Here is a 15,748-nt window from a genome sequence, read left to right on the forward strand (position 1 = left end):
GAATAAGCGGAGTTACAAGCATTTATTGCACACTTCAAGTACTTTCTCTCATCTAGCATCCTAACGAGCATACTGAAATCTACAGAGGGAGGAACAGAACGAGGAAAAGAAGTTAGTATACTGTCAGCATGCCTCATGACCTTGAGCACATACGATGAAACATTATCGCTCTCTGCCATTGTGATTCCTGTGAACGCTAGTGTGGCTGCTAAGGAGAGCGGCACCAACGCGTGGTAGCACTCTGTGCGAAGAAATGCATCTGATCCAAGAACTGCTCTTGATTTTTGTTGATTATTGGCATGTAATCTCTCGTGTGATGCCAAACAGGAGGCACCAGAAGTTCTGAAAAGCTTGAGAACAGGCCTCTGTAAGAAAAGATGGCACTTGAAAAAATAGCAACTTGACACGCTGCTTCTAAACGTACCTTACTATTTATGACCACACAATTTGGCTGGGCTGCTCATAGCAGCGTCTGCTTCCCACAGGCTTTTTTTTTTTTTTAAACCAAGCCCGAGGAATCGTGAGACCCCTTCAAATATTGAAAAAAATATTTTTCAGCCCGAGTAAGAAAAAAAAATTATGTAAAACGTTTTTTGTTCGTTTGATTGTCCGATCAAAGGAGCTAGTTCATGCATTCGAATGCCTAGGAGTTGTATTTGATGAATACTTGTCTAAAAGGAGCAAATAAAACACAGCATTTGAAGAAAATAATGTTTGCATTCTTGACTAGATGTAAAATCTTACCTTTTTCTTATACCAATTTGTTAGGAACACTATAATTTTCATTACTTTATAGCCTTATTTCATATTGTGCTGAATAACGGGGTCTGCTGGTTCATGCTAATGATTCATGCTGAAACCCACTACAATGATTATAAAACTGTGCCCTGTGCACAATAACTTTTTCACTACTAAGATGCATTGAAAATAAAAATTGATATCCGACCACATATACACACTACCCTTCACTGTTCTATGCAAATACATGGCTTTTACAAGTTTGGTAGTCACAGTTTACAAATATGAAATAACTTTTATCTTTTACAGTTTAAAGGTTTGGCATCAGTTGCTACCTAGAACAAAAACCGACAGAAGCTTCAAATGATCTTCTAAGCTGAATATATTTTTTGAATCATCAAAACATTTCAGAGTGCCCAACCCAAATGCCTGGAAAGAACTGTATTACCCAGTGACAACAATGACATGCTAGGGACGTCCACAGGACACCCCTTACTGGATATCAGTTATCCACTGCATTTCCAAAACAACAGCGACGGACATCCCTTGCAGGTCGATTTGGCCACACTTTCCTGATCCCAGGGTTATCCCTTGCAAGTCCAGAAGGACACACTGTGTACATGAGAGAGAGATTAAGGGATGTATTTTATTCACAGTGTCTTCTAAAAGCAGTCTTCTATACTCTTTTTTTTACTCTCTGAAGTTGCAATCTCACAAGTTCAAGGCATGAATACGTTTTCCGGTGCTTTCAGATGCTAAAGTAATTAGTCCTAAACATGCACTGAAATTAATGACATTAGACTGAAGCACACACTAAGTTTTTACCAAAGTGCATTTTTGAAAAGAACTAATCAAATCAGCACCTCAAAGCATAGAAAAACTTCTGCACGATTTGAACTTCTGAAATCACAACACTTTCATTAAATGAAATTTGACAGATGGCAACATAAAATGGTACACGTCCGCTTGTGCTAGAGAAATACTGAATCAAGTGTATTGCATACACACACTTTTATTTAGGCACATAGCACAAAAAAACTGTACATTGCGCACTGTGATGTAACATACATACACGTTTCAGTTACGTGCAAACTGGAATTGAATATTGAATAAATATGTATTGACAAGTACAGTACTACAAATTAAAGATAAAGAACAGGAGATATAACAAAACAGTACATGACACGCCCCTAGGGAATGTAATATTCTGTAGGGTCGTGCCCATTCCATGTCTCCAACTGGTGCCCCAACGTCTTCATGTTTTCTAGGGAGTGACCTGTTAAATTAGGAGGTTTCCTTTAAGCAAATTCAAAGAAAGCAAACGCCTCTATAAAATGCTATTTTCCCACTACATGCATGCCATTCTCAGGAAAACTGTCAGAGAAAGCAAAAATTACTGAAAATAACTATTAAAAACAAAATCCAAGCTTGCTATGAAGCGTACACATTCAGAAAGTGAAGCTCTATACACAACAACGTAGTCCCGCATGGTGCACTGGCTCAGACAGCTAAGGTGATCCGATACTAAGCATGAGATGGCGGGATTAAGTCAGAGCTGATAGAGCCACATTTTGATGGAGACATAACAACAGCTACAATGATATTATTCATACGTAATGATATGATTATGAGGTTGCCTTAATAGAGGGCTATGGCAATTTTTACCATTTGGTGGTATTTAACATGCATAGAAATCGCACATGGGCCTTTAGCATTTTACCTCCATCCGAATGGGACTGCCACTGCGAGGATCACACCCACAATCTTCAGGTTAGCAGCCAAGTGACACCATCGCAGCGAACAGACATAGTGCCATTGTACCCATGTGCTTTCATTGTAAAGCATATCCTACTACCCAGGGGGTAAAAGGTAATAAAAAGCCCTCTATTATGGCACATAATTATTATAGTTTTTGAAAGTAAAACTGCAGAATATAACGTGCACAATTATGTTCTTTGACAAAAGATGAAGAGCACTAAGTAATGTGTCTCTAGACAGTGGGGGCTGGCAGCAGCAACTTCTGTACTAAATTTAAGAAGCGTACTAAGAATGGCACAGAGGCAGTATATTTACTCCATTAACAAAAAAAATACAAAGATGACCCTCCCTTGTTAGACATAGTACATGTAGTTGGCCAAGCAAACTCGTTTTGTTCACTGAAAGGCGGTCAACACAAAAAGCACATTGTCAATATTATAAACCTGTGAAACAACAGATCTGGTTTTGTCCAACTGTAAGAGGAAACCAATTGAAATACAGAAGAACATTTAACAATGTGCAAGCAAATGTGAAGTACACCATTACAGCTAAATATCTCTCTCTCTCACACACACACACACACTCACTCACTGAGAGTAATAATTCAATGGGCCAGATAGTCTTTGTGAAGGTATGAGATATGGCACAACAGGAGTGTTGTCAACAAAGATAAATATATTTATTTCCCAACCCTTTCAGGAGGGGTCCTGCCTTCGTCAGTGGATGAGTTATACTAACATAGACCTTCAAACTTTGTTGCTTTTGGTCCCTCTCGCCTTGAAAGATGTTTACCAGAGTGAGAGAGAACTAAAGAAACAAACAAACAAAAAAGAAACAAAACACTGTGATTGCTGAGCACAAAACCAGACTGTGCACATCGAAATATCGGTGTAAGCCCACACCTAGTTCTCATCCTGTGCTGGCGAGTTCTCGACGTGTATCGGGCCACCCAAGATTATCACCGCATTGCGGAAGGAGCCCGCGATGGCGCGCGTAAGGAAAGAGCTTTCCCTTGATGGGTCGGTCGGCTCTTTACCTTTCATCTTCGCCCGTTTCCCCTCAATGGCCGTTAAGTGGTAGGCAAGCGTAAACATTCTGTATGTACACGTGAGGAAAGAAATAATATAAGAAAAAGAAAAAAAAACAAGAAAAGACAGTGTACACGTACGAGTCAGTCAGAAAAGCAAGCATGGTCTCCAGCTATAAATCTTTGTCACCAATTTCCTCCTGGATTACTTCTCAGAGGCAGGAGAGTCCTCCAGGGTCCTCGTTGATGCCGTCTACTAATGTTCTAAATTTGAAAATAAAATATGCCTCACGCTGTTCGCGCTAAGCGCCTGTTTGAGAAACCGGACTGTAAAAGAGTTACACTGATATTTTCAAAACTGTGGTTTGGCAGTGAAGTGGCGTGGTACTGGTGATTATTGAACCGCTGCCGAAATGGCGTGTCTGTTTGGCCGATATATTCTTGTCCGCAGATGTTGCAATGTAGCATGTATATTATGTTACTGAAGTCACAATTAGGCTTTCAGTTATGCAGAATTCGAAATCAGAAAAGTTCGCTTTTGATTCACGTGTTGTGACCATCTGTGGGCCTTGCAGCGAGCTTTTCTGCAGGGACGACACCCTGATTGAATTTTGGAAGGGTTTGTTTTTGCGCTGACAAGAATGTCTTCAGGTTTTTATCCCTGCGGTACACCATATGAGGTGGCTCCACGAAAATTGATGTTAGTCGTTTGCTCTGCCTGAAATGGCGGGAAAGTATGTTGTTGATTCGTGGCACTGATGAGGAATAAGTTAGTACAAAGTTCGTTAGAGAAGTTGTTTGTGATACTCTGTTCGGCCCCTTAATTATATCATTCCGGTTAACTTTGCGAGCACGTAGCATGGCACCGTGAATAATGTCTTCGGGATAATTTTGTTTCAATAAGGAATGCTTTAGGTGTTCTGCGTGTCTGTCAAATTCCTGCATATCAGTGCATATTCTTCGGTACCGGCAGACCTGAGAATATGGAACACCCGTTTTGCAATGCTTTGGATGGCTGCTGTTGAAATGTAGGTACATTTGACGGTCTGTAGGCTTTTTGTAAAGGTTTGTTGACAAGCGGTCATTTTTGACCGTGACAGTGATGTCCAAGAAGTTAATGCTAGCTTTGGAAATTTTGTGTTTGAATGTAATTGACGGGTGGAACTTGTTGAAATCTTCTATGAAGCGGAAAAGACTTCTCTCATCGTGGTTCCATATCATAAAAATATCTTCTAAGTATCTTCTGTAGTACAAAGGTTTCAAGGTGCGTCCCTCAATGAATGGGATTTCAAGTGAAGCCATGAAGGTGCTCGCAAAGTCTGGGGCCATTTTTGTGCCCATTGCAGTGCCACTAACCTGAAGGAAGTGCTTGCCACTGAACTCAAAATGGTTATAAATTAGTACAAGTTCAAGAAGTGTAAACAGTACCTCGCCACTTACACCAGTTGATGAGTCAGATTTTACATATTCAGAAACCATAGCCGTTATTCCGTCATGGTGGGGTATGTTGGTGTACAGTGAGCAGACGTCCATGGTCACCAGAAAACTACCGCCTAGGATGTTGAGACTTGAAGTTTCGCAGATGAAGTGGTTTGTGTCCTTTAGGTAATAGGGAAAATTCGGGGGGATTTCTTTTATTGAGGAATTCATGAATTGTGATATATTTTACGTTGATGTGTTGTTACTGGATACTATCGGACGTCTCGGATTGCCTGCCTTGTGTATTTTGGAGAGCAAATAGAATCAACCAGGAACAGAATGGGCTGGTAACATTGCTTTTAACGTTTTGCCGGTAATTTTCTCGCCCGGCGGAGATTATTTAGGGTTCCTTTTATCTCACTTTCAAATTCGGGAGTAGGGTCTGTTGGAAGTTCTTTGTAGAATTTTGTGTCTGATAGTTGTCGTTCCCCTTTCTTTAAGTAGTCTGACCTGTTTAGAATTACTATGCAGCCCCCTTTATCAGCAGGTTTGATGGCAATTTCAGCGTTTTTTCGTAGTTCATCAAGTGCCCCACGTTCTGATTTTGATAGGTTGTTTCGAGATGGCTGATTTTTTTCATACGCTCTGATGATATCTTTTTGAACTGCTGGTATATACATATCGAGGTGTTTGTCCCCCTGCTCACCTGTACACCATGATTTGTCAACACCAATCATTCTATTCTCATCCGTACAGTCCTTCCAATCATGAAAGTATTCACAGAGGCGGAGATTACGCGCAAAGTTATCGAGGTCTGGTACAGTTCAAATTCATTGAATCTACCGGATGATGGACAAAAGGTTAAGCCTCTCGACAAAAGTTGTAGCCGAGCGGGTGTAAGCGTTGTGTTGGACAGATTGAGGACATTGTTCTCATAAGTTTTTCGCTGCTCTCGGCTATCACGTGGCACGGGAGTGTCAGCGTCATATTCGAGAGTCAGGCTGTTTTGATTAGGATTACACTGTAGTTTCAAGTTCCCATTTTTCTCCTCAAAGTTAGGTTGTGGCACGGGTGGTCCCTGGCGTTCTTGTAGAATCTCATTCCCATTTTCCTGTTGCAGAGCAGTGGAGCTTCTGCAGTCCCAATAAAATTTTCTATCTTTTACTATTGAAATTTCGCCTCTCTTTTTTAGTTCATATCTTTTCAGTTCTCTTGCCTTATGCTCTCAGAGATTAGATACTAAATTCTGCGTGGCCTTCGCGACACTGTATTCGGCGGCCTTACATTCACTATGGTCCGCAATGACCCGAGTCAGTTGCAAGGACGCTTCTAGTAATATTTTTTCCCACTTTCCCCTTTCTGCTTCACTTAGTGTAGACATTGAGGGGTTGCAGGCTAGGCGGAGGCGCTTAGGTGCAATTTGAGACTGCCCGTACCTTTTGTTTCCCCGTGTCAATTGGAAGCCGCTGCCTTAGTCTTCGCCGCGTTCGTCTGCCTGGTGTTGTAGGGCCTCACTGGTGGGAGTAGCGACGTCGTCACTGCTGGGGCCCTGGATGGCTGTGTCCCTCGGCTCCCTGTTGTTGAGTGGGCTTGATACTGGAGTTGGCCGTGCAAGCGGTAGCCACCGATCTCCATGCCGCTGACATCCATCGCAGCTGTACCTTGGTGTGCTGTGCCAGCAGCGCGACTCCCTCAAAGCTCGCATGTAAGCCGTCAGCAGCCAGGAAGCGGCACAGCGGGAGTGTTGAGAAACGGGAGTGTTCTATGTAGTAGACACCTGCTCCCAACAACCCGTTGTGGCAAAGACGGCGGGCCTCTCTGCTGAATCGTTGTACCTCCATATTAAACCGAGACACTGATCACCAGTTCGAGTCCCGCCGTCGGCGATTGGGTGCGCGAGGCAGTGGTAGACTAACATGCAGTGTCGTGATAATCGGGCCCATCTGCCTCATTCGTTTCAATGCCTCCCTCAACGAGCCCAGTGATCTTGAAGAGCCAGTCTTCATGATGTCCGTGGTGCCCACATGCAGAAACAACCTGTCCACCTGGTCTGGTAGGTACACAAGTAGCGCCGGTATATCCGAAAACATAGCACCGCCATAAGAGATGAAGCACGACGTCGTTAAATCGTTCGGGCTCAAATGCGTATGGACATACCACATGATCGAGTCCCAGATGACGGCACACTTCGTGGAGTAATTTGGGTATCTTCGCGACAAACGCTCCATTGATGATGTACTGGCATCCATGGTTCAGGCCACTGAAAGTAATAATTCAATAGGCCAGTAAGTCTTCGTGAAGGTATGGGATATGGCACAATGGGAGCGTTGTCAACAAAGATAAATATATTTATTTCTCAACAGTTTCGGGAGGGTTACTCCCTTCGTCAGGGGATGAGTTATACTAACATAGACAATCAAACTTTGTTGCTGCCACATCCCTCTTGCTTTGAAAGATGTTTGCGAGAGTGAGAGAGAACTAAAGAAACAAATAAACAACAAAAAAACACTGTGAATGCTGAGCACAAAACTAGACTGTGCACATTGAAATATCGGTGTCAGCCAACGTCTAATTCTCATCCTGTGCTGGCGAGTTCTCGACGTGTGTCGGGCCACCCAAGATTGTCGCCGCAGTGGCGCAAGGGGCCCGCCACGGCGCGCGTAAGGGAAGAGTTTTCCCTTGATGGGTCGGTCAGCTCTTTACCTTTCATCTTCGCCCGTTTCCCCTTAATGGCCGTCAAGTGGTAGGCAAGCGTAAACATTTTGTATGTACACGTGAGGAAAGAAATAATATAAGAAAAAGAAAAAAAAACAAGAAAAGACAGTGTACACGTACGAGTCAGTCAGAAAAGCAAGCATGGTCTCCAGCTATAAATCTTTGTCACCAATTTCCTCCTGGCTTACTTCTCAGAGGCAGGAGAGTCCTCCGGGGTCCTCGTTGATGCCGACTACTAATGTTCTAAATTTGAAAATAAAATATGCCTCACGCTCTCCGCGCCTGTTTGAGAAACCGGACTGTACAAGAGTTACACTGATATTTTCAAAACTGTGGTTTGGCAGTGAAGTGGCGTGGTACTGGTGATTATTGAACCGCTGCCGAAATGGCGTGTCTGTTTGGCCGATATATTCTTGTCCGCAGATGTTGCAATGTAGCATGTATATTACGTTACTGAAGTCACAATTAGGCTTTCAGTTATGCAGAATTCGAAATCAGAAAAGTTCGCTTTTGATTCACGTGTTGTGACCATCTGTGGGTATACCTTGCAGCGAGCTTTTCCGCAGGGACGACACCCTGATTGAATTTCGGAGGGGTTTATTTTTGCTCTGACAAGATTGTCCTTCAGGTTTTTATCCCTGCGGTACACCATGTGAGGTGGCTCCGCGAACATTGAAGTTAGTCGTTTGCTTTGCCTGATTATGTTGAAATGGCGGGAAAGTATGTTGTTGATTCGTGGCACCAATGAGGAATAAGTTAGTACAAGGTTCGTTTGGGAAGTTGTTTTAGATACTCTGTTTGGCCCCTCAATTATATCATTCCAGTTCACATTGCGAGCACGTAATATGGCATCGTCAATAATGTCTTCGGAATAATTTTGTGTCAATAAGGAATGCTTTAGGTGTTCTGTGTGTCTGTCAAATTCTTGCATATTGGTGCATTTTCTTTGGTACCGGTAGGCCTGAGAATATGGAATACCCGTTTTGTAATGCTTTGGATGGCTGCTGTTGAAATGTAGGTACATTTGACGGTCTGTGGTCTTTTTGTAAAGGTTTGTTGACAAGCGGTCATTTTTGACAATGACAGTGACGTCGAAGAAGTCAATGCTAGATTTGGAAATTTTGTGGTTGAATTTAATTGAGGGGTCGAACTTGTTAAAATTTTCTATGAAGCGGGAAAGACTTCCCTCATCGTGGTTCCATAGCATAAAAATATCGTCTAAGTATCTTCTTTAGTAGAAAGGTTTCAAGGTGCGTCCCTTAATGAATAGGATACTCCTATGCTAAGCCCACTCAACAACAGGAAGCCGACGGACACACAGAGCCATCCAGGGCCCCAGCAGTGACGACGTCGCGACTCCCACCAGCGGGGCCCTACAACACCAGGCGGACGAACGCAGCGAAGACTAAGGCGGCGGCTTCCAGTTGACACGGGAAAACAAAAGGTACGGGCCGTCTCAAACACGCATGGTCCCAGTCATTTCTATCGGTTAGGGAAATCATTGAAAAACTAGTGCAATAGGAAACTCATGCGGAACAATTAACCAAACATCTATCTCACCATATTGCACCCAAGGGCCTCCGCCTAGCCTGCAACCCCTCAACGTCTACACTAAGTGAAGCATAAAGGGGGAAGTGGGAAAAAAATATTACTAGAAGCATCCTTGCAACTAACTGACTCGGGTCATTGCGGACCATAGTGAGCGTAAGGCCGCCGAACACAGTGTTGCGGAGGCCACGCAGAAATTAGTATCTAATCTCGGAGAGCATGAGGCGAGAGAACTGGAAAGATATGAACTAAAAAAGAGAGGCGAAATTTCAATAGTAAAAGATAGAAAATTTTATCGGGACTGCAGAAGCTCCACTGCTCTGCAACAGGAAAGTGGGAATGAGACCCTACAAGAACGCCAGGAACCACCCGTACCACAACCTATAAATTTGAGGAGAAAAATGGGAACTCGAAACTACAGTGTAATCCTAATCAAAACAGCCTGACCCTCGAATATGATGCTGACACTCCCGTGCCACGTGATAGCCGAGAGCAGCGAAAAACTTAAGAGAACAATGTCCTCAATCTGTCCAACACCACCCTTACGCCCGCTCGGCTAAAACTTTTGTCGAGAGGCTTAACCTTTTGTCCATCATCGGGTAGATTCAATGAATTTGAACTCTACAAAGACCTCGATAACTTTGCGCATAATCTCCGCCTCCGTGAATACGTTCATAATCGGAAGGACTGTATGAACGAGAATAAATTGATTGATGGTGACAAATCATGGTGTCCAGGTGAGCAGAGGGACAAACACCTCGATATGTATATATCAGCAGTTCAAAAAGATATCATCAGAGCGTATGAAAAAAATCGGCCATCTCGAAACAACCTATCAAAGTCAGAACGAAGAGCACTCGATGAACTACGAAAAAACGCTGAAATTACCATCAAACCTGCTGATAAAGGGGGCTGCATAGTAATTCTAAACACGTCGGACTACTTAAAGAAAGGGGAACTACAACTATCAGACACAAAATTCTACAAAGAACTTCCTACGGACCTGACTCCCGAATTTGAAAGTGAGATAAAGGGAACCCTAAATAATCTCCGCCGGGACGAGAAAATTACCGGCAAAATGTTAAAAGCAATGTTACTGGCCCATTCTGTTCCCGGTCGATTCTATTTGCTCCCCAAAATACAAAGGCCAGGCAATTCGGGATGTCCGATAGTATCCAGTAACAGCACATCAACAGAAAATATATTAAAATTCATCAATTCCTTAATAAAAGACATCCCCTGAATTTTCCCTATTACCTAAAGGACACAAACCACTTGATCTGCGAAACTTTAAGCCTCAACATCCTAGGCGGTAGTTTTCTGGTGACCGTGGATGTCTGCTCACTGTACACCAACATACCCCACCATGACGGAATAACGGCCATGGTTTCTGAATATGTAAAATCTGACTCATCAACTGGTGTAAGTGGCGAGGTACTGTTTACACTTCGTGAACTTGTACGAAATTATGACCATTTTGAGTTCAGTGGCAAGCACTTCCTTCATGTTAGTGGCACTGCAATGGGCACAAAAATGGCCCCAGACTTTGCAAGCATTTTCATGGCTTCACTCGAAATCCCATTCATTGAGGGACGCACCTTGAAACCTTTCTACTACAGAAGATACTTAGACAATATTTTTATGATATGGAACTACGATGAGGGAAGTCTTTTCCGCTTCATGGAGGATTTTAACAAGTTCTACTCGTCAATTACATTCACGCACAAAATTTCCAATACTAAAAATAACTTCTCATATGCACAAACAAAATAATGGGGGACAGAGGGCTTTTTTGTTTTGTTAGTGAACGAATTACATTATTACATTATATATATATATATATATATATATATATATATATATAGAGAGAGAGAGAGAGAGAGAGAGAGAATACATCATCTGTGAATATTGTGTCTCATGCATTATATTTTGCTAGAAACTTTGCACCATGCTTTTTTCTCTATCATAAGAAGCGTGCAAGAACAACACATGAACAATGGGCATTAGTCTGAACAACCAACTTGTCCGACTTACTAACGTTATGAGCGTTTTGTTCCACTGAAATGTCAAAACTATTGAGTTAATAAGCGCTCTTGTGGGCATTCTTAATTGCAGCTCACATAAGCCACCATAATCAGATCTCGACATTCAGGTGTTGAGCAGCTAAATATGCTGTCCAAGTATGTCAGCAGTAATGTAATGTGTGATAGAGAAATTTGCTTGAAGAATTAAAGTAATGCAGAAAGAACCCTAGCAAGCAGGATTTGGCAGCATGCTGTCTTCTGAAGCGGCACCTAGCCGAATGCAATTTGTAGCCACCTTATCCGAAAACACGTCTTTTTTCATTCTCTTGGCTGTGTCTGGCAACATTACCTCATCAAATTTTTTCCAGCGTGTTTTCTGCAAAAGCAACAATACACATCACTTGCAGAGAGAGGCAACATGCTAGTACGTAAATTGATACAGCCAAAAAATTACACAAATGCATTTCAGAGCTAAAAATTTTGAATGATTCAGTTTCGCACGTCTCTGTCATTAGAGGACTGTGTCCCGAAAGTCTCAGCAGTTTGAGACTTGTACAACTTTATCCACTATTTGACAGGAACAGTCCCCTCCACCAACTTCTCTAAACCGGCAAAAAGTGATATTTTGTTTTTCAAACTTTTCTGTGCACCTTTCGCAGCGCCAGTCACGAAAAGCATTGAAGTAAAAGCTTGTTAATTTGACTGTCACGGTACCGGCAAAATTATCCAAATTAAACAAACGCTGAATTACCGAAAGTACCAAGAACACAACAAACAACTCTATTACTGATTCCGTTTTCATTTCCACGGTGAACACGTGAACCGAAAGCCTAATTTGCATAAGAGCAGTGCAAAAGCTGCCACTTTTGTCCTTCGCAGCATTCATCACGTGAGTGCGGCTGAAGACCGCTGTCTTCGTCGAAAACGTGGTCTAACCACCACCACAATCAAGTGCATGGAACATTTTTTGGCAAGGTTCTGTTTGGCGTAGTATATCTCAGTTGCCAGCGCCAAACAGAACCTTACCTATGTTTGTGCCGCAATAATGGCTGCAAACTGATTATTCATTCCGATAAATTCCCTACAACAGCACAGAACACCTACCACTGCAGGTATCTAACACCTAACACCTGCAAGTATCTTGTTTTGGCGCATCGTAAACACTGTACCGCAAGTTCAACGACGATGAGCTTATTTCTGTATCCGCTCAGAGACCTTTCAGAGTTTTTGACGTCTACAGTATCGCGGTACAGAAGCTGAACCACAGAAACGGGTGGGATCGCGCGCACGGATCCGTCCTCCATGGATCGCGCGCATCACCTGCGCGGCGCCATTGCTCGCGCGTACAGAGCTGCTTCGAAACAGCACAACTATAGCAGATTAGTACAAGCTGCTAAATTTAGTAAATGCAAAAATTTATAGGTTGTGTTTAACAACAGAAACTTCTCAAGTTCATTTCTAAAATTAAGTAACACTTATAACTTTTTGCATTATTTCAGGTTTTGAAAAACTTGAGAAATGGCGCGCTGTTTAAACAAAGCTGATCAGAATTTTCGTGATTCACTAACGCGCACAGCTTTCCCGTTTCGAAGACATAAAATTTCAATTTATACGTAATATTTATGCTGGAATTATACTTTGTCATTATCTTTTATTCAATTTTGCAATATTTATTATTTTTCTCTTTTTTTTACTTCACACGATGATCATCTGTGAGCAAAGCAAAATGTAAGTAGTGTCATTTTGTGTGCGATGGGCGCCAAGCCGCAGTAAGAAGCAGGTTTAGGACACAAAATGTGTACGAAACTACATTTTTTACGGATATCTGAGACAGGATATGTTTAAGATATCCCGTGTGGGACATATTTAACTCAAATCGTAATGGGTGTCCATTTGCTATCCTACATGTCGTGGCCTACCTCTCGAACTGGCAATGAGCCTTTCATACTTAATATACATAGTTTTTTTATCTGGTTCTGATCTGGAGTTGGCAAAGCTCATGAGGTACTTGCTTGGGCCAATTGGTATCTATTCATTACTTAGAAGATAGTACACTAGAGATGAAGGCTGAAGAGCAAACTTTCAACTCAATTTATTGAACGGACACGACAAAGGTACAAGAAGAAAACGAGCGCCCTTCTTCTTGTCCTTTTGTCGTCGTTCTGTTCTTATTCTCAAGCCATAACAATCGCCATGTCATACAAACTAGCCCAGACCTCTCATAGTTGCATGCAAACCCAAGACATTTTCTAAAATATGTGGTAAAATGATGAAAGCTAATTGATTGACCGATAGTTTTTGATACAACAACAAAAAAAAAACACGTTTAATGATAATTTTTTTTTTGCTTAACTTATTTTGTGCATGTGGAAACGAAAGTGGCGTGAGATCACAGTTGCTTGGTTAGCTTAAACAATGCGCCAAAAACATTAGTTTAATTCATTTTTATAAAGAAGTAAAATGTCTTTAATGGATCTAAGGCCGCACCGTAGTCTAACCGGTCCAACTTCACACTTAGCTCTTGTGCCTGAAAGACACTGAGTACTTGTGAAGTCCATACAAATTGAAATCGTGACGCACCGCAAGATGCTTTTCTGAGAGTCCAAACCGAAACCATCGACTGGCGCCGGCGTGGGGCCACGGGCGGCACGTGGAGTTGTAAAGCGCGTGTTTGCTGCGGCGTATTTTTTTTTTTTCTAGTTCGAGGAGACATTAACGACCCCTGTGTCGCGTTAGCTCGAACTCACCAGCGTCACTTGACGATATTGGCGTTATTCAAAGCCCGGTGAACTTATCCTGGTATGGAGGGTGACCCAGGATCCTCGAAGTGGAAACCAGTGTACACCCGGTAAAGCTTCCGTGTAACACGTTCGTTTCTTTCGCAGTGGCGCACTGTTTGCCAACAGTTATTTGATTTTTTTCTCCTTATATCAGGCTGATGGCCGTCCTGCAGAATCTTCAAGCTCAAGTCGACGCAGAGAGGCAGTCGGTGGACGATATGAATGAGTTTTACCGGCTGTTCAACTCTGTGTAAGCGACTGATATCAAATGGTGTTTTACAGTAATCGTGTCCTTCTCATGCATTGCGTTCTCTGAATATTTTCGCTGCGTACTATCATGTTAGCCGCCCTTTATGTTCCAGAGCCGCGACTGCCGAAGAAACGAAAGAAAACCAACCTAGTGCCCCTCAAATGAACGTAGCGCAAGGTAATCGATCAAGTTTTACGAGATCTTTTGTATACCGCGTTCTCTAATGCACGGAACTTGCTGACATGTATTCTGCGTACTGAAAACTGAAGGTTACCATCTGCATCCGCTCACCTTTTATTAATTTGCTCTTTCTCCTCTTTTGCAGCTAAGCAAAAGCTTCGAGACTCTCTGGAGAAAACTGACACTCTGCTGGTGACGGCGAGTAGTCTGCGGCAATCAGAGAGAGTATGTATTGCTCGTTATGATAACCACGTAGTGGCAAAAAGTAGGAACACCAGTGAGATGGCCAGTTATCGTTCCCAGCCTAGTTATTAACCGAACACTAGATATGCAGGAGATATATAAGGTTGTTTCCTAAGAAAAAAAGTTTAAATATAAGACACGTCAGAGAGATGCACACGCAAAACACTGCTTCCTAAAAAAATAAAAAGCAATGTTTGCCAGCTCGAACACATGAAAAGAAAGACTACCACACACGAGACATTTGTGTTGTTTTGTTCTCTGCTCTTGCGTTTGTTTTTGTACTCTTACTTTATTTTATAATGAATTCCTTCCAGCTAGCTCAATTGGCTATCATTGTAACACAAAAGCCTTGGCTTCCAACCCATTCGTTGATGAGATTGTGAATGCGCACAACAAAATTTTAACATTTCTTGTGTTGTTGCCAGGAGTCATAATGTGGTTAAAGCTACTAAGGCAAAAATAATCATTGGCGCAGGCTAGTGTTACGTGAGTGGGCATTGATTTTATTATCAGAGCTGCTCTCATTGAACATGACTTTGCTCTAATGGAGACTTCTGTAGAATTTGTGTTAGATCCTCAAAATAAAAGTTGCTTGTGCTATGTGTGTGCATGTGTGTGTGCACACATGCATGTTTCTCTCATGTGTGTCGTCCTTGTGCATTTGAACTCATAACATGCTAAGCTGATGCCACAGCTTTCCATTCCTCTTCATCATGTAGTGCAAGATTAAAGATTGACATAACTGCATAGTTAAAGGGTTTGCCGACTGGCCAGAACGTGCAACTAGTTCATGGTGGAAATGAAGAGACTGCAAATTATAGTGGGATTCCCAGGTTCAAGCATCCCTTTCACAATCCCAGTGGTATTTATTTATTTAAATTGCATTTGAAAGTTAAAATAGTATGTAATGCAGCCTTGCTGAATAGCGTTGAAGCTGCATTATGGAGTCGTTATGTTTGCTGCTTTCATGTGCTCCAGAACGAGGGCTTACAATTAGAGCACGTATATTATCATTCATCACCACTCTGTTCTGTGCTATTCAAGAGATAAAAGATGTTGACGCTGA

General features: G+C 42.3%; 1 protein-coding gene and 1 long non-coding RNA gene across 3 annotated transcripts in view; one reads left to right on the top strand and one right to left on the bottom strand.

The window, feature by feature from the left end:
* On the bottom strand, positions 1-12,553 carry LOC142776161 (uncharacterized). Its single transcript, XR_012887360.1, has 2 exons — positions 12,334-12,553; positions 1-7,202 (listed from the first exon to the last, which is right to left on the bottom strand). It is a non-coding gene; the product is annotated as an uncharacterized LOC142776161 (long non-coding RNA).
* A 1,277-nt stretch (positions 12,554-13,830) lies between these two features.
* The window catches only part of LOC119161411 (uncharacterized), a 30,766-nt gene continuing 28,848 nt past the window's right edge, over positions 13,831-15,748 (top strand). The window contains exons 1-4 of one of the 2 annotated variants that reach the window (XM_075879327.1): positions 13,831-14,077; positions 14,164-14,259; positions 14,372-14,436; positions 14,585-14,664. In XM_075879327.1, coding sequence (XP_075735442.1) covers positions 14,031-14,077; positions 14,164-14,259; positions 14,372-14,436; positions 14,585-14,664 — 288 coding nt within the window. In that variant the 5' untranslated portion in view covers positions 13,831-14,030. The remainder of the gene's footprint in view (positions 14,078-14,163; positions 14,260-14,371; positions 14,437-14,584; positions 14,665-15,748) is intronic. The other variant, XM_037413866.2, reaches the window with a different exon arrangement.

This window comes from Rhipicephalus microplus, chromosome X (assembly GCF_043290135.1).
Source record: "Rhipicephalus microplus isolate Deutch F79 chromosome X, USDA_Rmic, whole genome shotgun sequence".
In the NCBI taxonomy this organism is placed as follows: domain Eukaryota; kingdom Metazoa; phylum Arthropoda; class Arachnida; order Ixodida; family Ixodidae; genus Rhipicephalus; species Rhipicephalus microplus.